General features: G+C 33.4%; 1 protein-coding gene across 7 annotated transcripts in view; it reads right to left on the minus strand.

The window, feature by feature from the left end:
* ROBO1 (roundabout guidance receptor 1) overlaps positions 1-21,321 on the minus strand; it is a 1,078,818-nt gene that overhangs the window by 501,974 nt on the left and 555,523 nt on the right. For all 7 annotated transcript variants that reach the window (XM_057501821.1, XM_057501817.1, XM_057501808.1 and 4 more), the window contains exon 3: positions 6,575-6,658. In XM_057501821.1, coding sequence (XP_057357804.1) covers positions 6,575-6,658 — 84 coding nt within the window. The remainder of the gene's footprint in view (positions 1-6,574; positions 6,659-21,321) is intronic.

Consider the following 21,321-nt stretch of genomic DNA (forward strand, 5'->3'; position numbering starts at 1 on the left):
AGAAACAAATATCTATATAGATATTTATATAGATAGACAAATGGATAAAGAAGATGTGATACATATATACAATGGATATTACCCAGCCATAAAGAGAATGGAATCTTGCCATTTGTGGCAACTTGGATGGACCTAAAAGGTATTATTATGCTAAGGGAAATAAGTCAGACAGAGAAGACAAACAACACATGGTTTCACTTATGTGAAGATTCTAAAAATCGAAACAAATGAATAGACAGACAAAACTGAAATAAGCTTATAAACGCAGAGAACAGACTGGTGGTAGCCATAGGGAAGGAAGCCGGGGTAAAATAGGTGAAGAGGGAAAAATTAATGAATTAGTGAGAATGTTTGATATCTTGATCTGGTTGATGGCTACAGGAGTGTATATACATATCAAAATTCATCAACCTGTACACTACAATTTGTGCATTTTATTGTATGTACCTCAATATAAAAAGATTAAAATAAAACCTGCTCTCAATAAGCACATGAAATAATAGCAATATCCTTAGTTGTTAGAGACGCACAAATTAAAATATCTCAAGATACCACTACAAACCCATTAGAAAAAAGTAAAATAAATAATTGAGATAATCTGCTTTAAAATATTCTTTCACAGAGTCCCATTGTTGTTAGAACAAAAGCATCCTTTCAAAAATTCAGATAAAAACTAGTCACACAAAGTATTTTTTCCACTTGAAATTCTAACTGAAGAAAATAATAATAAATGCAATTTTCCTATAAAAATCAAAGTCGTGCCATTTTATGTAAGCTCAAGACACTGTGCTCTTTCTTTCCTGACCATAAAAATGTTCAGATCTACTTTTAATGTTCAGATCTACTTGAAGCTTCCTTATCACATGTCCCTTCATTAAGCTTCTGGAAGACAGAATTAGGGATGTCTACTCCCTATTGTCTATTATCATGAAAATGAAACCTTTTTTTTTTCTCTCAATTCAAGGAGAAATACTTTCTTGAATGTTATAAATTTAACCCATTGATCTCAATCTTCTGTCTCATGTGCTTTGTTTCATATTTTCAGAGAATTGGTAGAATTGCCTAATAATTGAGGTCACTAAAAACAAATCTCAGATTTTACAATTCTGGAAAAAATATGTACCTCTTTTCCTTAACAACTGAAGACAACCCAATTGCTTAAAGTGATAGAGTCTCATTTAGTATTTTAAGAAAGGTTTATTAATTTCCTATTATGCCCAAATTTATAATGCACAAACTGGCAAAGAGCAAGTTAATGAAGGGTACCAGGCATGATGATCCGTAAGAAGCCATGTATGCTGTTGATTTTAACAGAGTTTAGGTCTTATATAGCCCCATGTAACTACATCAATGCTCTCCTCAGAGCAGGCGCTCAATATGTGAATTTTGTTTAAATAAATACATAAATGATTATCGAGATATTTCATAGAGAGTAGGATAAGGCATTCTATATGCATTTATAAATTAGTATGTTATTTTCTAGAGCCAAATATAAAGTACTTAAAAAATACATATAACCAGTGAAATGTAGTGTTAGTTTTATCTTGTTCTGCAGTTTATTCTCCTACAGGTTTTCATTTCCTAGCAATTCTATGAAATATCTTAAATAAAAAACACCCTAAAATTAAATTTGGGAAATGTGGTTCTAAGTAAACTTTTACTGCTAACTATCTGTACTATCTTGATTAAATCATGTTAGTTTTAAGGATATCAGTTTCCTCACCTGTAAACCAATGAATTTTGTGTGGATTTCTAATACTTTATCCATATATTGGGAGCTGCAGATATATAGTAGAAAAAGGAGTTAATATAGAATCAGGAAACAGCTTGAAATCTCAATTTATGGAAGCTCTAGACATCAGAGAATAAGAAAGAGCTCTCAGAAATACAACATATGATAAACAAACACAATTTAATTTTTAAAAATATTGCAGACAATACATACCAAATGTGTTTCCCAGAAAGTCAGAAAGAAAATGACCAAGAATTAGAAGTTAGGAAAGAAACAAATAAGAGACCTGGGGAATCAATTGACTGTCTGACCAATAGCAGTTCCAAAGGAGAGCAGAGAAAATGGAGATTGGGTATTATCAAAAAATAATTTAGGAAAATTTCCCATACTGGAAATAAACGATTCTCTAATTTCAAAGGCCCATCAAATATCCAGCATAATCAAGACAAGCCAACAAGAGCAAACATGGCCAAGGCACTGCACAGCACATCATAGTAAAACTTCTTTGTTTTTGATGTTTTTAAAGTTTTATTATGATGTGATTTGTGGAAACTAGGCTTCTGTTAACAGGGGGATACAGGAGGCAAGATGAAAATATGAGAACTAGGAAATAGGAGATTCAATGTAAACAAGAGATTTAAAAAATCCCAGAACTAGAGAAACCATATAGTTTTGGAAAAAAACATGGAGAGTTTTATGAGGACGATGTTTAGGAAAACCTCAGAAAGATGGAATATTAGATATGATTAAGCACTGAGGGAGTTAAAAATGCAATTATTAACTGCCCAAAATCAATGATCTCATACAAAGAAGGAAATGCAATTATAGCATTCTACTTGGTTTATAATAAGGCTCACTGAAGACAGTTTGCTTAGTCATATCAGTTGTATCAATGTAAACTGGGTTAACTTAACAAAGAATGTGATAGAGAATGGGAAAAAAAAATTTACTAGATAATATCTAAACCTGATAAATCAAGAAGTGTTTGTGGATATATATTATTTTAAAATGTAAAGGAAACTATCAGAAGACACATGTAAGAGGGTAAGAAAACAGGGTAAGGGCAGGGGGTCCAAGGATAGGAAGGTGGAATATAGGAAGCTTATTCTTAAAATAGGCCAATGGAGATGGGAGACATTATTTTTTAGTGTGTACAAATGGGGACAAAGTGCATATTTTAGACTAAAAATTAGATTTATAAACTTTTTATGGTACTTAGAAAAACAGAGTTAATGTCTTCTCTAATTAATGACCACTGCTTTCTAAAATGATTGAGTGCTACTGAATGTCCCCCTTATTATTAGCTCCCCCTTATTGCTCAAATTTTTATGTGTCAATAAACTTTAAATTTTGTGTCATTGAGTAAATCTACTCATGGATTATATGTGTATTTCAGATATTTAAATACTCTTAAACTTGTTACCTTTTTATATATTTGTAAAGAACCATATACACCTCCAAAAGTGAAAAAAAATGTATTCTTTTCAGAAGCTCCTTTAAAAAAGCATTGACTATTAGATATTCAATCTCTTTGGGATGTGTGTCTGACCTCACAAAGTGCTGATTTGAACTCCATCTCACTTGTTTTGCAACAATGGCTATATACTGTGAACTGTTGAATAATTCCCAATATTTATGATGTGCTTGGTTAAACAGGAAATGGGCTACTTCTCTGTAAATAATGTGCAAGTCTATTTTAATAACATATCACAGTGCCACCTTGGAAACTGCTCTGCAATTCATTGATTAGTAAGAGAGACTGAAATGTTTTCAAACCTTACATGGCTTTATAGCATTGTATCTGTAGATGGAAAGAATGAATGTATGTTTCTTTCCTTAACTGTATATATTACTTTTTCTTGGGCCTCTCAATTAAATCACTTCAACTTTACATAAGTATGGTATACGTTTTAAGCAGAGAGTACTATGAATAAAGGTTATCATTTGTTGACTAGATCATCAATAAAAAAAATTCATTTGTATGATATGAGATCTATGGATTCTAGTTTGATGGGTCAATTTAGTAGTGATGGTCCCAAGTGGTCTGAGTTGTAGAGCAGATGCTATAGTGACAAATTAACTTACAGTGGAAATCATACACTTTTTAGAGGCCAAAAAATTGGAGAATTGGGGGTGTGTGAATCTGAATCTCAATGAATTGGTGATCTTCTTTGGTACTGTTTCATGGTCTCCCAAAATGTTTTCCAGAAATGTAGAGATTCTTCTGAGAATATTTTCTTCTTTACATGTATGAATGTTAGGGGGAGGGACAGAAGTCTCAGATCAAAGAAGTGAAACAACATGTATTAAACAATAAATATCTGTATATATACAATTTGCATAGTCATTTTGTGATATTGCACAAAAAATACAGACTGCATACACAATACCTGATACATTTACCTGGTAACTTTCATGAAAATATATCCTGTAACTAACTCATATCAATGATTTATTTGACAATTGTTTTGTATATTCTGTAAGTTGATTAATACTTTTATTTTCTTTTTACCAATGTTTTTGCTGCTATATAGAGTTACTAAACTCTAAATATACTAAGCTATAGACAATTTACATTAAATATGTAAAAATGTCCCTGGGTAGATAAACCATCTCATATCCTTCTGAACTGAATTACCTCTAATGTAAAGTACTTGGCAAATCACTCAAATTTATGTGATCATCATAAATGGAATTCACACACACACACACACACGTACACACCTGTTTACATGCATACAAAAGAAATCTGTAGGTAGTTTTGAGGAATACTTTGGACTATTCACCTTCAGAGCCAATAGAGATCTCTTTTTTAATTATCAAGCAGAAAAAACAAATACATATTTTTTCTACTTATTTTTTCTTATCACTTCCAGTGGAGATTTTATGCAAGTGAAAGAGACACAGTATGTTTTCATATAGTAGTGAGGATGTTCCTTGAATAATCAAGAGTTTAGTGAAACAAAATATGCAGAATAAACTTCCTTCAGTACTAGAGTTTATAAACAGTTACAGCCTCAGAAACAAAATTATTCTGAAGATTGCTTTCCAGTCACTTGCACTAAATGTGTTGCTTTAATTAGTTCCCTTGTAGAATATAAAGATAATTATGTAAGTTTATTACCTTGTGGTAATTCACCTAATAATATGTTTAATAGCAGAGATCTGACTACTGATTAACCAGAGGTAGGAAATAATAAATAAGAATGAAAAATTTTAAAAATGCTACATTTAGTCTGAAAGGCATTGTTAAGTTTTCTTAATCCAACACTCCAACATGATTTATGCATTGGTGATATATAATTTTCAGGAAATCCATAGAAGACAAAGAGCACACCCTATTAGTGTATCTAAACAATGCAGTTGTGTAGACTGTGTGAGCACAAGGGAATAGAACTAAGATGCATTGGCAAACGAGTATGCCCATGAGCAAGAACACTATCTCACATTCCTCCTCTCATATATATGAACTTCCTTGGCATTTATGTTATTAAGAAATGGCATTTACAACTCTTGTTCTAGCTAAGTTTCTGGAAAAGTATTACAGCAACTCTCTCACCATCTCACCATCAATGGGCTTTGATTCATTTGTCTTTTAATCTCAGTTCTTATGAGAAAGACAGGAGGAAAATCAGAATGTGTTTTCTATAAGGCTACACTAAATACAATAACTATTAAAGTTGCTTATAAAGGTGTTATTAATTTTGGTACTTAAACTGTTTAAAACCTGAAATTATGTTGATAAGGGATAATATTAGAGAAAAAAATGATTTATATGAAGCTAGTGAGGATGTTTTGAAAGTACCAGTCTATTTTATACCAAAGTGAAGTGTGTCCATTAGATTTAGACTCTTTCTAACACAGTCATCTGTAAGACTGTATTGACACAGAAGAGTTTCCAATTATCTGTAAGTACAATTACCCCAACACACACACACACACACAGCCCACAGCTTAGCAAAGTCTATGGAGAACTGTGCTAATAAGAACTAATGGAAAGAACATAATAAATAGCTGCTATTACAAAAAGACTACTATTACATGGTTACTTGATTCAATGGCCTATATATAAGTGATATATTTATTTATTTATTTGCCTTTATCTTAAGTTTTAGTCAAATTTCCCCAGATGTGTAACTTACAGAATCATATTTAGAACTGTACTTACAAATTCTGCATGAAACATTTCCATATTCCTTCGGTGATCATTCTTAGATATTTATAATACTAATTATTTCCAATACATTCAGTTAGTGAGTTCATTACTTTAATGCTGTTGTATATATGCATCTATTTAAGAAGCAGCTCATAAATAAGGTAACAAGAAGTCATGCAAAAACAATGTTATGTCATAAATTGGTAATTATGATTTGTATCATTTTTGTTAAGAGTTTGCTTTCTGTTGTTCATAAGACTACAAGCATAACAACAGCAGTGACAAAATAGTACACATAATTATGAAGCCCAATTACTGCAGGTAGTCTTAATTCTTTTGACAGCAATTTAGGGAAATATTAAATCTGTAAGAATCTAGATCCTTCCAAACATATTAGCAATATCAACATTTCAGGCTGATAAGTATTCTTTTATATTAAAAAATAGACAACCAGAATACATGCAATTTTCCTGTCAAATTTCTTTTCCCCAAAGTGTTTTGGGAAACTCTAGTAGTATGACTTCCCTGCTGAAGGATGAAGGCTGGAAATGAGGACAAGAAGTCGTTGTGGGTGTTAGCTGGAAACAGGAATGAGCAGATCATTTTACACAGGTGGTTGATGACTGATGGAGGTGGAGCATTTCAGGAGGAATGAACAGTTAGTATTTGGGAAAGAAACACTCTACCTGTGTAGCCCAGCGAATTGTCATCGTTATCAGAGGTGGGGACGGGTGTCCCGTGGTCGTTCCCCCTCTCTGGGTCTTCAGGGTCTGTCGGAAACAACACCAGAGCTGCTGATGGGGTCACAGTAGTAACAGTACTTGCCATTTCGATCACAGCATGTCCAGACACAAGTAAATCCACATGTGACAGAAAAAGACACAGGGACAGCACACAGCACACTTGCTCCTTGCCCCTCCTGTGGCACTCTAAGCCCTGCAGACGTCTCGGCATCGTGGCTTTCAGTCTTTACTATTTCTCCTTAATTTCCCTAATTCTCTGCTCTGCCTGCACCTTTGCTGCACTTCAAAGCTGGGGAAGGGCTCCAACTGCCCTCTGTGAGGCCGCCAGCAGGGACTGAGGAAGCATATGGAGGAGGGAGAGGGCAGGGAGGCTGAATGCTAGCATTGCTAATTTTCTACCTTATTGTTAATCAAAGCTATTGACTGTGATCACTCCCCATCATCGCTTCATCTCCTGCCAATTACAGACTCAAGGGATTGTACCTCCTCATATGGGTGTGGGGGGGAATGGTGTGGAGAAAAATAGGGTCTTGTCAAATAAGAGAGTGGATGATAAAAATGTCATAGTTATTTTGAACAGTGAAGAAAGCAGTGCAATATCACATCTTTTGGAGGCCACAATTTGTCATTTTAAAGGACTGAGATAAATTTACTAAAATGAATGCACGAGTAAAACAATGCTTAACTTTGCCACATTTTGGGCTGAATGTTTCAAAACATTCCAAATTGCTTGAGATTCTCTATTACAATTATCCTGATAAGTATTTGCATTCCTTTATTCTTCTTGAATAAAAAAAATATTTTTTATGCTTTCCCACTGCACATTAATTTTTCAATGCAGAATTTGAGAGATGAGACTAAGCACAATGATACTCAAGTTCCAATATCCAGAGGTTGAGTTGCAGTATAAATCCATTGAGAAGCCTCACGACACCACTACTAATTTTGCTCCTGCTCAATCACTCTACATGTCATATGTACGTGTTAGTAAATATGAGCAGGGTCTCTACCTCCATTGCTGATAAGCAGATACAGACACGATAAAACCCAAGGGCGTACCTCCTAAATAGAACACCGTAGTCATAGGTCACTCAGGCTGAGGTGTGCTGCAGGCTTTTTATCACCTCAAACGGCATCTACAGAGGATTTCCCAGTCTGAGCAGTGAGGAAGCAGAGCTGTTCACTCCAGGAAGAAAGTGTGTCATTTATGAATGAGGCAGTGAGAACACGCAGGTAATGCCCCTCTGGAAACATCACAGGGCTCATTAATTTTGAGTCCCTGCTAGTTTTTTAACTAGGTTGACACGTTTTGTTTCAGGCATAGCTATTCAGGGATGATTAAAAAATTTTTTAAACAGGATAAAAAGTCCAACATGAGTCTGTTTTGTGGCTTTCTGCTTGTAGCCTATTTATCCACCCCACCCTCCCCTCTCTCCAGCTCGTGTGTCATATAATTAACCTGATGTGGCTAAAATGAAGGAGAAAGAAAGGCACTGATCTGTGCAGACTAAAGGGAAAGATGATCATTTTAGTCTATTAATCCTTGTCTTTCTAGTGATGGCAGTTGTCACGTTTATCCTTAAAACTGACTCCAGAAGTGGTATAGCAGGGAAAGGGTCTACTTTCTAACCCATCCAGACTGTTAACTTGTTTGTATGCACAAGTTGTTTAGGCCAGTGTTTGCAGTCATGCCAATAAGAAGGCATGGGAAACAGGCATTTTTGTGTATTTTGAGCAGCGGGTAGCACAGTGTTCTGCTCCAAACAAAGATGCCCAAACGTCCTTGCTCATGCAGACTAAGCAAATAGAAGAGGTTGATGTAGGAAGATGAACGGAGGGTGCTTGCTCAGATATTCTAAAAGGCTTTTAAGGGGATGTCCCTGCTTACCCACTGTCTTGTTTTAAAAAATCCAATGTGTTTAGGGGCACCGTGATTTACAGACTAATTCTTTTTAGTAACAAATGCAGCTTTTCAAAGGAAACACTACTTTTAGTTTATGATGGGATAGGGTATTTAATGTGGATATACATATTTCTGATTGCTCTGTTAAAAATACAATAAAAAATACATCCAAATCCACAACATGAACTAAATCAGTTTGTCTATACAGTTTCATGAGTCTTTGGAATAAGGCTTGTACACTCTTTGTCATTGAACCTTCCCTGAGAATGAGAACATCATTACAAAAGCCACAGAGAAGAGGGAGTTCCCTATCATCTGAAACGAGATACCTAATTTTATTTAAACAAGATTGTTTCACCTATGCCTAACTTATTCTAAGTCGTTTTTCAAATTTGCTTTCCTCTTCACAGCCGTCACCCTTCTAACCCCTTCTTAGGCTCAGGATTAATTAATCAATGAATCTTAACTGTATCTATAAAGCACATTCTATCTACCTACTACTACCCCTAGCTAACAATATGACAGAACTAAAGGAAACAAAAAGTGCCATTTTTACTAATTGCACTTATTTTTTTCTTCCCTCTCCATCCCATCAAAAGATAATTATAACAGAAAATAACCATTTGACTCACTGCACACAAGCAAGAGGATTAATTCAAAGAGTCCAAAAGATATTTATTTAAAATTTCTGTTAAATAGTATTGATTATTCAAGCCATGGAATAGAACATAATGAAGCAAGAGATTATTTAGCACTTCGAATGTGTGAAGGAGATTTTGTGCCACAAGTCTGAATTTAGGGTTGTCCAGGCTTGAATTGAAGTAGATGTGGCTGCAATGGATAAAAACCTCCCTCACATCTAGAAATGCACTGGCCTTAGCAGTGCTGGGTTCTATATGCCTGCCACCCCATTAGAATGAATTTCCACAAGTAATCTGCCTGCTTCATTTTTATACAACTACCACCTTTCAATGGACCTACAACACTGTAAGGGCATAACAATTTTTTAATCCCCTTAAGTTAATAAATGAATTAATGAACAGATGGTAACCAAAAATGCACATCTCACTTAAGCTATAGGCTGTCAATCTGAAACAATTTGAAAATACAAAAATTTGCATTTTCTGCACCAATGTCAAAGTCAGGAAAAAAAGAAAACTGAGCATACATTAATTTAAATAGTGATGCATTCTATATCTCCCATATCTTTAAAAACACATAAAGCATTTTTTTCAATATTAAATTAAGTCTTGATCATAAAGTCATAGAAATTCAGGGATGGAAATATATCAGATGGATCCTCACCACAGCTTTCCATTTGAGATGGAGATTTTTCTGAATTTAGTGCCCATTTGGCCTTCACTGATTTCCAAAGCAATCAATTCTAATTTTACAATTAAGTCCTTTATTTTACATTAAGTTAAAAAACAAACAGTTTTCTAGATTCTAATTCTAGAACTAATACTTCATCTGTGCACATCTGCTTCCCTCCCAACCATCCTTTAAATGCTTGCATCATGTAGGACTCCAGGCTCCATCCTTTTCTTGTTCAGCATGCTCTCTGTAGCTATCTTCATTGGGCTCACAGCTTCAACTACTTTTTATAAGCTGAGGGAACTTCCACATTTCTCGATTAGATGCTCTACCAATGACCAAATCTTATCTCCACTGCTTATTCAACTTCACAAGGATTCCAAGAAATCTCACATTGTTTCTCAGTAAACATTCAACTTGTCATTTTCTCCTTCAATCTACTCCTTTCTTATATTCCCTATGTTAAGAAAGTTGTCATTATATTATATTTTTAACATTTTTCATTTCATTGAACTGTTAGTATCTGGAGTTAAAATTGAACTCTGGCCTATAGACTTAGGTTATAGTAGACTTTGCTATGTGGCTTTATTTCTATTTTTATTTTTGGAGTGGTTTACACATCTATGTAAATATAGATAGGTAGATGAAATATATAAACACATTTTTATGTATTTACATACATTATATATAACTATATACCATTATTTATACAAGATATATAATATACGAGGCAGGTGGTCTTGTAATAGTCTTTCACAGATATAATAAAATAACAACCATGACAGAAGGAATAAAAATCTGCAGCCTTCTTAACAATGAAATTACGACTTTTAGGAAACTTTATCCTTACATATAACAATTCATTAAAGGTGATACAACTTTCTTTAATGGTAAATAAAGTGGGAAATTTGAAATTCGTTTGTCTATATAGCAATTCCTTTATTGAGATTTCCCCAATACCTATGTCAAAATATAATGGAAAGTTTGCATCAGAAAAATTATTATTTTGCAACTTAAGATAAAATACTTCATTCAGACAAGCACCATCAATTGATACCAAATCTATTAGTGAAAAATAATAAAGGACAGTATACTTTACAGGGGCAACGTATCACCGCAGATTTTATTTGCTAACTGCAAAGGGGAAAATTTACTTTCATAATAGATAGATCTTATAGTCACTACTTGAACCTAGTAATCAAATTTAGTGTCACCAATAGTGAGTATCATGAGTGGGGAGACAATTATGTGCCATAATATATATGTCACCTATGAAAATTTGAACTAACAATGTTTGCTTGAATTCAATCAATGCTTAAGACCCAACCTAAAATCTACAGAAAAAAAACAACATATATATTTATATACACATATATACTTACATATCTCCTTAGGATAAATATGTGGAATAATTAAGGGGCGAATTAACTTTAACTTACTTTCAAATAGTTCAGAAAAAAAGTATTTTGAGAGGACTAAAGAAAATATGGCATAGCACTAACAATTATTCAGTCTTATGAAAAATATTAAAGAAAATTTAAAGGATGGTAGATGAAGACAGTGGTCTAAAGCTTTCTCTATAATGTGCAGAAGAAATTCATGTAATGACTTTTCTCTTTCACTGGTAATAAGATTGAAATAGCTAATCTTTTTGAGGCACAAAGACTTGTATCTGTACTACTATCAACCCATATTTTTCTAAATTGTTCTTCTAACTCCCATAGCTAATGTTACTTTGTGGAAATGTAGAGACCTAAGAGCAAAGTCTGTTGTTTAAATTAATTTCATTCCATTTATTTTTAATTTTTAAATTGCGCTTGAAATTCACAGTTCAAAACATTAGAGTTTTCATCTTTATCTTCACTTCCTGTCAAATTCAGTTATGTAAATGCACAATGAAAATACAAGCTTCTTCCTTTTGCCCTACAATAAAGTGTCAACCTGGTTTCTTTATAGATTTGCATTATCTCTCTGCAGCATTTTGGCATTAATTGACATTTTGAAGATGACCATTAATAAAAGATTAGGGAAAAGCAAATGAATATAAACTACTATCAATATAAGAATTGTGTTCTACAAATTGGATCAATTCTCATTGATTCTTTCTTACTAATCAAGAGGAATGCAGGGAATGGGTACTTTAAATGTAGTACTAAGAACATTTAATTAGAAACCCAGGCAATGAATTACAAAATTAAGTACAAAAACTATGTCTGTGGGCTTTAAATTTGTGTCACTATTCTATAAGATCAAATTAAAATTAAATTGAAACTTCTTCTCCAATCATGTATGGTTAAAATAATTGTGGAAGGTGTATTTTATTTGCTTCATTCTGTTGAGCTTGGAGTCAGGGGAGAAATAAGAGTAATGTGATAGAAATGGAGAGAAAAAAAATCAGTAGGTGAATTAAGGTAGCACCTATTTAAAAAGTTCAGAGAATGAAGCAAAGAAAAAAAATTTCTTTTACAGTGAGGACTTTTTCAGAAGTCTATATGCCATAGAAAGTTAGGTAAGCTATATATTAAGTTCAAAAATTGTGCTATAAAATGTTGAATGAAACCTGTTTTTTTAAAGTAGCAATATATTAAAATATAGCAATGTATTAAAATCATCTCTAACTTTGCAATTACAAGGAAAATCAAGGTCACACTCTTATGTTTCTTTCAAAGATAAGAGAACCATGATTATAATGATCCATGTGGATAATTAGAAAATATGTTTATATAAAATGAACCAAAACATTAAAAATTGATGTAAAATATGCATGCATATCATTTTTTTAGTGAATAGATGCTTCTTAAATTTGAAAACTTTATCATGCAACACTGTCGAAGAGAAAAATAACAAATTTAGAGAAGTTTGGTATTTGACTAAACTAAAATAATCTTCATGATAGAGTATGTAACTGTAACGCATGACCTGAGATGGCAGGATTGTATTAAATGAAAAAGTACATTTCACATAATGATCTCAAATTGTATGTTTGTGCTTTTTCTCATTTTCTGGTTTAGGTGATTAGATAACTAAATGAAGCATATGTGAAGAAAGAGAAGTAAAAACTGTACTGATTATAAGCAAAACTAACATTTACACAATGCTCTATTTTTAAACAAAAACTATACCATAATATATATATATATATGTGTGTGTGTATGTGTATTTTTTTGTGTAATTCTTCCAATTCTGTCATGATCATAGACATAATCATCATCAACATCATCAAGATCTGCCTCATCAATGTTCCCATTTTAAGAGATGCTGAAACTAACGCTCAGAAAATTTCTTTGACTTCTCTCATGTAACTAGTAAGTAGTAGATTGGGAATTTGGAATTTCAGATGATTTTTGACTGCAAAGCACCTTCTTTTTCACTATACCTCATGGCTTCTCTTTACTCATCAGTCTAATTCTAGGAACTGGAAGGAATTACAATATTATATATGCAATTTTATATTATATTCCAATATTATATATGCAATGGAAAACCAGGCCAGTGGTTTTTTTTCTCGTCATTAAACAATAAGATTGGATAATTTCATAAGTCTATTTCTGAGCTCATTAAGCATATCACCAGGGCTTCTTCACTGTCTCCTTTTATAGACTAAAATAGTAAGGTAGTTGGTTGTGTAAGCTAGAAATACTCAATGATGTATTATTAAAGTAGAGATTAAAATAAGGCTTTGCCTACATATTTTTAAATATGTAGATTTGGGAATTGCACTGCTGACTAAATAAAATCAAGATATATTCAGCCTCTTTCTTTTTGACAGTTACTTAAAAAAATATTAATCAATAACAGATTTATCTTTGATATGAGCTTAAGGGCACTTAAAACAGGGTCATATTTCCCTCATCTTCAAGTGCCTAACTCTAGCACAGTGCTAAGAAAAGACTAAGTAATCAGTACATTTTGTTGAATGACTTGATGAAACACTGAGGCACTGTTTTGCTGGAGACTTGAGTTCAAGATGAGGTAACTTTTTTCAATGAATGTGTATCAATTATTTCCTTATTTAGGAGTTTGTTATATACTTAGCTATCTAAAGTTATAATCATTATAAATCTAATTCAAAATGGCATTTTAGTAATTCATGTTAGTAATGCTGATAGAATGATGCCTTGCTCCCCACTCCCCATATGTACTCTAGGAAATAGAATCTTGTTTGACTTAAAGCAGGTCAGGGTTTTACAGGAGAAAGTTTTCATTCATGCATGTTAAAATGGAAAGATTTATAAGATATTTGCATATGATAAGCTGTTTGTAAAGCAAAGTGCAATAAATTGTGATAATTCTGAAAACACTGTCATATGAATAAATGAAAAAGTTATTTAAGTATTGCCTGTATTTTGGTTTTAATGAACTCCTTTTGATTTGGGTAATTTCAAATGTAGATTATAAATATAAATATAGGTATATCTTGATTTAAACAAGTGGAATACATTTTTTTTTGACAGGCTACTCTTGAAATAAACATAATAAATGTGGCATTAATATATAGTTTGACAATGCTACATTATATTTTTGAATTTTCAAAACTGTTACAATTCTGAAAAGAAGTGGAAAAATAACTACATGAAAACCCTCAAGTACAATTTTGTTTGGGCTAATTTGGGGTACAGCCAGTTACATCAGGCTGATTAAATCAGATTGAATAATAGAAAAGGAACCCATATTTAAGCAAAAACATTATATCTCTATATCTATTAACATAAAATATACTAACTGTTACTAAGGTAAATGCATTGATGGACAAGCCTGTGACTCAGAAGAATACAAATGTTACAGGAGAAACTTTTAACTCATTTCAATTCAACTTAATTTGACAAAACAAGAAAAGTGCCTTCTATATGGAAATCATTCTATTGATGGAGAAATGCTCATCATTTTAAAACCATTTGTTTCTAGATCTCTTCTAGGGGAAACACTGACAGAGCTGAGCTCTTAAAGTAATTGGGAAAATTACACTTCATCATGACGTTTATTTTTTCTTTGATGTCTGAATGTTGGTCTAAGAAAGTCATGGAGGTTTCCACGGAAATAATAAGTGATGACTATTCCTTTATATAATTAGAAACTAAGATACTTGTCCAGTTGAATTCTGTATTTATCCAAAATGCTCAGATCACATATTCAGTAGCTGATGTGACAGTACCTTGGTGGGACACCATTTAAGCTGCAGAGGTTTGCTCCCTTGAACTTTATCTGTGAGAGTTAATTTCCGGTCCATTTTACTAGTATTTCTGGCTCTCTCCATCTGTTGACTTTTTTTGTTATTCTCTCCACCCACTTTGCTTTGGTATTCAATGGCTTTTCTTTCATTGTGCTTAGCATCTGCTACTATTCCTCTCCCTTCCAAAGCATACGGTAACTTCAACACAGGCTAATTAAATGGTGCTTGAAGTTAGTTAACAGGTGGTGGCCCCAGCTGCCCTTGTATGAACGGATACATCTCACATTGTAAGGAACAGAAATGGCACAATAGTAATATCTGATTTAATGGAGTACTTCTTCCCTAGCATTAAAATGATGTTGGGGGATCAAAAGAATTAGAATCACTCACTCTTCTTTTGTAGAGAGAGAAATCTGGTTGGGGTATGGGAATCACTTTTGAGATTCTGAATAAAAACTCAGGCCTCCTTATCCTTTAACACTACTCTTTTCTCATCATAGAATGTGTAAATTTATTACCACTTCTCCCAAGTGTGTTAGTAAAGCATGTTTCCAACCATTGCAGCTAGTTAACATGTTGAATGGTATTCAAGTGAGGTCCATGTAATTGTTAATCAAAATGTCAAACAATTTATTCAGCATTTTGGAATCACAGCAGTTTGGAATCACTACAACTAAGTGTATATTATTATTAATTTAGATATTCAATATAGTATATTGTTCAGGAGCCACTGGCTAACTCTGTGAGCTTGGATATGTTATTTTCTCTCTTTTACTTTTTTTTCTCTGTTCATCTACAAAATGTGAAATTATAATATCTATTTCATAGGAGTGTTGAGGATTAAATAAGCAAATATTTATAAAGACCATATTATAGTCCCAGATACCCAATAAGAAGTCAGAAAATGTTAGCTAATTATTATAACAGACCCAAATTATAAATCCATTTTCAAAGGATCATTGAATAATTCTCAATGAAAAAAGTATCCTATTTATTTGCATTTTGAAATGACAAGACACACATTCTGTTTCTGTGCCAAATTGGAGTATACAGAGGAGATTAGGTGAGTAAGGTATCAGTTAAAATTGAGGAGAAAACAGATTTGAATATTTATTTTTTGTCTAGTCATGCTACATCATGTATTCTCACTGCATTTCTTCAGCACACATGGACACAGAACACCCCCTCAACCATTCAGGAAGTATTTCCACATAGACAGTAGCTCATCCTTACAGCAGACACCTCCCTCACACTGCAGACTTTGGTTTCCCTAATTGCCTGGTTGCTTTGTACTGACAGGAGTGAGTCCACTCAATTTTATTTCTTGAGGTAAAAAGAACACCTGATATTGAAATCATGGATCTTTTTTACTCTTAGGAGATATTTTTTCCCCCTCTTGCCCAGTGCTGCAACCTCTGCCCTTCATTTGCCCTCTCCTATAGAGGGATAGAAACTGCGGAGGCTTTGGAGGGAGGTGGGGAAGGCCGAACCGTCTGTAAGCTGGGCCCGAGGTGACTGGTAACTGCCAGTTGCTCCTCATGCTGCCCTCCCCAACTGTCCTGTGAGTGATGGCTGCCATCCATCTGCAACCGTTATGGGCATCTCTGAGACAGCATTCATTCAATTGCTAAGGAGACAAATTTCTTCCACAGTCCCTTCATTGTCTACTTTTTCTAACCACAGTCACGGTTTTGTGCTCTTCATTCTAATTGTGCTTTTGGTTATTGGGGTCATTTTATGCCTTCAGCTTTCCCAAAGGTCACAGGGATTAGATGTGTCCAGTTGAGGGCCAGGAGAGCCTTGGAGGTTTACCCCCATTCATCCATTGATTTCCCCTCAGTGTGAGAGTGGCAACAGTGGTTACTTTTTTTCTCCTTTACTCTTATTTGATATTTTCTTTACACCCTCCCCCACTTCCCTTAGAGGAAAGCTGTCTGTAGGCCATTGCTTGGCACAAGGTTTCCCTAAAGCACATCCATGCTGAAAGCTGGGAAGGTACAGGCATAGGGTGCTGCTGACCAAATCAGCTTGCACTTGGTCCATCCGCTATTGTTTCAGTGTCTTACCTCATGGCCATTCAATAGTTCCATTTTATAAAGTCAAGCTGCATTTTAAGACATCATTCCCTTTCCTTGCTATTTGTTACCAAGTGTAATTAATGATACACACATATTATACATATATTCTCTTGATGATAGTTATATATACTGTAATAACATATGCACTATATTACTTTTCCTCTGTTTTACCTTGCTGGTTCTGACTTACCTTCGTTTTTTACATACCACCATTAGAGTATTAGAGTATTCTAATTTGCCTTTGTGCTTTTTTTAACAGAAAACTCTCCCAGCTTTTATTCTTTCATAGTAAGATGATATGTGTCACTTATTAATGTTGTTCCAAATGAGACTGTGTTGTTGTAAATTAATGGAAATTTTTGAAATCTTAGACAGTAAAAGTAGCTATTTTTAAGGAATATGTATATAGGTATGCATGTGGAGGAAGTAAAGGTCCTGAACGATAAATATCCCAAATAACCCCAAATACCTTAAAAGACATTAGGTTATTTATATCATTATTCATATTCAAGTGATAAGGGGGACAGTTTATTAAGTAAAAATATTTTCTGGGCACCAATGTTCTTGGCTCATGAAGAAGTCCATTCATTACAATGGTCAACAATTTAAAACATGGTAGGAGGCAGTCTTTCATAGATTTTTCTTCTTGTTAAGAGTCAAGTGACTAATGACAATTTAGTTGTCACTAGTCAATTTAGTGAGATTATCTGCCTGGTTCAGAAGAAAGATATGATGAATTATGATCTTGTTCATTAAATAATATGACCTCATAAGTAGAAATGCTTTTCAGAAACTGTACTACACATTCACATTCAAATTTGAAAATATTGAACCAATTAATTCCCTCCTTCTGAAGTCTGTTTTATAATTCATAATACATTTATTTATACATGTGGAAATATGCTCATTTGTAGACTCAGTAACCTCTGCAATATTGGCCTCATGTAACCTTTTCTAGCTTAATTCTTAAACCCTTCCAGAGTGTTTAGAGTGGAGACAGCCTAGTGATTAGCACATATAAGATTTTTATTTCCAATGATGCAGTTCCTACGTGGAGATTTTTGGTCAGCACATGTATGGGAAATGGATGGAAAGCTTAATATAGTATATAGTAACTAATAATCTTTCCTTTGGGCTTTTGTGACTATTTTTTAATAGAGGCCAGAATTTTTAAAGAAACACATTTTCCTGCAAAATGGGGAAAGGCACTGAAGTACACAGATATGGAATAAAAATCTGCTGAGTTTTACATTTTGCCAGAATGATGGAAACTATGCATTAGTACTCTAGGGAAATCTTACAGAAATCACAAATAAACACTTTAACTTTTACTGATGGAGAATAAGAGGAAAATCCATAACAGCAATCTCCAATATTTGGCATTTGAAATGTCCTCAGGCTTCAACATAAACCTTAAAACAATAAGAGGGGAATTTCCCTAAGAGTAACAATTTATATTGAGCAAATGGGTGGCCATTCTTGCATTAGTAGTAAATTAATGTAAATAAAACAAACATTTTAGAATATGTACCTTTATTCTTGGATTTTTTTTGGGTAAGACTAAATTATTCATTAATGATAATGTGAGGATTTTATTTTTGAGATGTGTATTTCAATGCCTAAATATTATTATATAAATTGCCTGGCAGCCTAATACCTGGCAACCAAACTTGCCAGTAAATATAAATCTACTATTGGTTATAAAACTGCTTACTTACTCATAATGCTGTAGTTTCAAGGGAAAAATAAAGTATCTTTAATTGTATGTTATTCTGGAAAAGGCACATAAATATAAAACATCATAGTGAATGGGAAAACACACAAAATGAAAAATATGCCAAAGTAATAAAACAATGTAGGTAGTTGATCATTATAAAAATGATCTTGTTTTTTAAAATTAGACAATAAAGATACTACCGTCAAACTTTCCATCAATCTTATATGTACTCATGTACTGTGCCATTAAGAGGTATGTCATATATTCTTGCAAAAAATAATGTATTTAGAAGTCTATTAAGTCATGACAAAAGTCATTCTAAATCCCACCATAAAAACTTAAGTTCTACTGACCTTGCTGATAGAGTCTGAGAAGCTTGGAGACTCTAATTTTATGTTCAGTATACATTTTTAAACTACACTTTTTATTTTGAGATCACAGTATATCCACATTCAGTTTTAAGACATTATATAGGGAGATCTATATACCTTTTACCTAGGTTCCCCTAGTGGTAACATCTTGTAAAACTATAGTATAATGTCAAAAACAGGGTATTAAAATTAATATTGGCAAAATAAAAAGCATTTCCATCACTATAAGGGCCTCTCATGTCACCCTTTTATAGCCACACCACTTTCCAACTGCCAACCTCTCCTTAGCCTCTGGCAACCACTTATCTGTTCTCTATGTCAATAATTTTATCACTTTTAGAAGGTTCTGTCAATGAAAGCACACATAATGTAACTTTTTGAGAATGATATAATGCTCTAAGTATTCATCCAGGTTGTATTTATCAAGAATTGATTCCTTTTAATTACTGTATAGTATTCATAGCATGTCTATAACTGTTTGTTTAACTACTGACCAGTTGAGGTATATCTTGGTTGTTTGTAGTTTTTACCTATTATGAAAAAAGCTGCTGTAAACACCTGTGTAAGGGTTTTAGAAAACATAAGTTTTTATTTCTCTGGTATAAATGCCCAGGAGTGCAATTGCTGGGGCATATGGCAACTGACATTTAGTTTTTTAAGAAATGACCAAAATTTTCCAGTGTAGCTGCACATTCAGTCAACCAGTTTAAAAAAACATGCATGTGCAGATGACATGATATTATATATAGAAAACCCTAAAGACTCCACACACAAAAAAATATTTAGAACTAATAATTGGATTCAGTAAGGTTTCAGGATACAAAATTAATACACAGAAATCTGTTGCATTCCTATATCCTAACCATGAACTAACCAAAAGAGAAATCAAGAAAACAATTCCATTTATAATTGCATCAAAAATAATAAAATGCCTAGGAATAAACCTAACCAAGGAGGTGAAAGACCTATATTTGAAAAACTGTAAGACACTCAAGAGAAAAATTAAAGAAGACAACAATAAATGGAAATCTATCCTGTGCTTATGGATAGAAAGAATTCATACTGTCAAAATGACCATCCTGTACAAAACAATTTACAGATTCAGTGCAATCCCTACCAAAATACCAATGGCATTTATCAAGGAACTAAATGGAGCAAATAATCCTAAAATTCATATGGAACCACAGAAAACCTCAAAGAGCCAAAGTCAATAAAAAATTGACTGAAAAAAATCTTTTCTTAGGATTCTGAGAAGAACAACAAAGCTGAGGGATTATGCTCTCACTAACTTCAAGCTCTACTACAGAGCTTTAGTAATCAAAACAGTATGGTACTGGCACAAGAACAGAGTCATAGATCAATGGAACAGAATAAAGAGCCCCGATATAAACTCCCACATATATGTCAATTAATATATGATAAAGGAGCCTTGAACGTACAATGGGGAAAAAGACAGCCTCTCCAATAACTAGTGTTGGGAAAACTGGACAGCTACATGTAAAAGAATAAAATCAGATTAGTCTAACTCCATATATAAAAGTAAACTCCATATACAAATGGATCAAATACCTGAATGTAAGACATGAAATCACAAAAGTCTTGGAAGAAAACATAGACAAAAATCTCTTGAACATAAGCATGAGCAATTTTTTCCTGGACACATCTCGTCAAGCAAGGGAAGCAAAATAAAAAAATGAACAAGTGAGACTACATAAACTACAGAACTTCTGTACAGCAAAGAAACCATCAGCAAAACAAAAAGGCAACCTACAGCATGGAAGAATATATTCATAAGCTATTTATCTAATAAGGGGTTAATATCTAAAATATATAAAGGACTCATACAACTCAAAAGAACAAATACAACTAAAAAAAACCATACAATCAAAAGAACAAATAACATGATTAAAAAATGGGCAGAGTGCCTGAACAGAGATTTCTCCAAAGAAGAAATTCATATGGCCAACAAGCACATTAAAAGGTGCTCCACATCGCTAATCATCAGAGAAATGCAAATCAAAACTACAATGAGATATCACCTCACACCAGTTAGAATGGTCACTATCTGAAAGACAAGAAGAGCAAGCATTGGTGAGGATGTGGAGAAAAGGGAACCTTCCTACCCTGTTGGTGGGAA

This window comes from Manis pentadactyla, chromosome 1, assembly GCF_030020395.1.
Source record: "Manis pentadactyla isolate mManPen7 chromosome 1, mManPen7.hap1, whole genome shotgun sequence".
In the NCBI taxonomy this organism is placed as follows: domain Eukaryota; kingdom Metazoa; phylum Chordata; class Mammalia; order Pholidota; family Manidae; genus Manis; species Manis pentadactyla.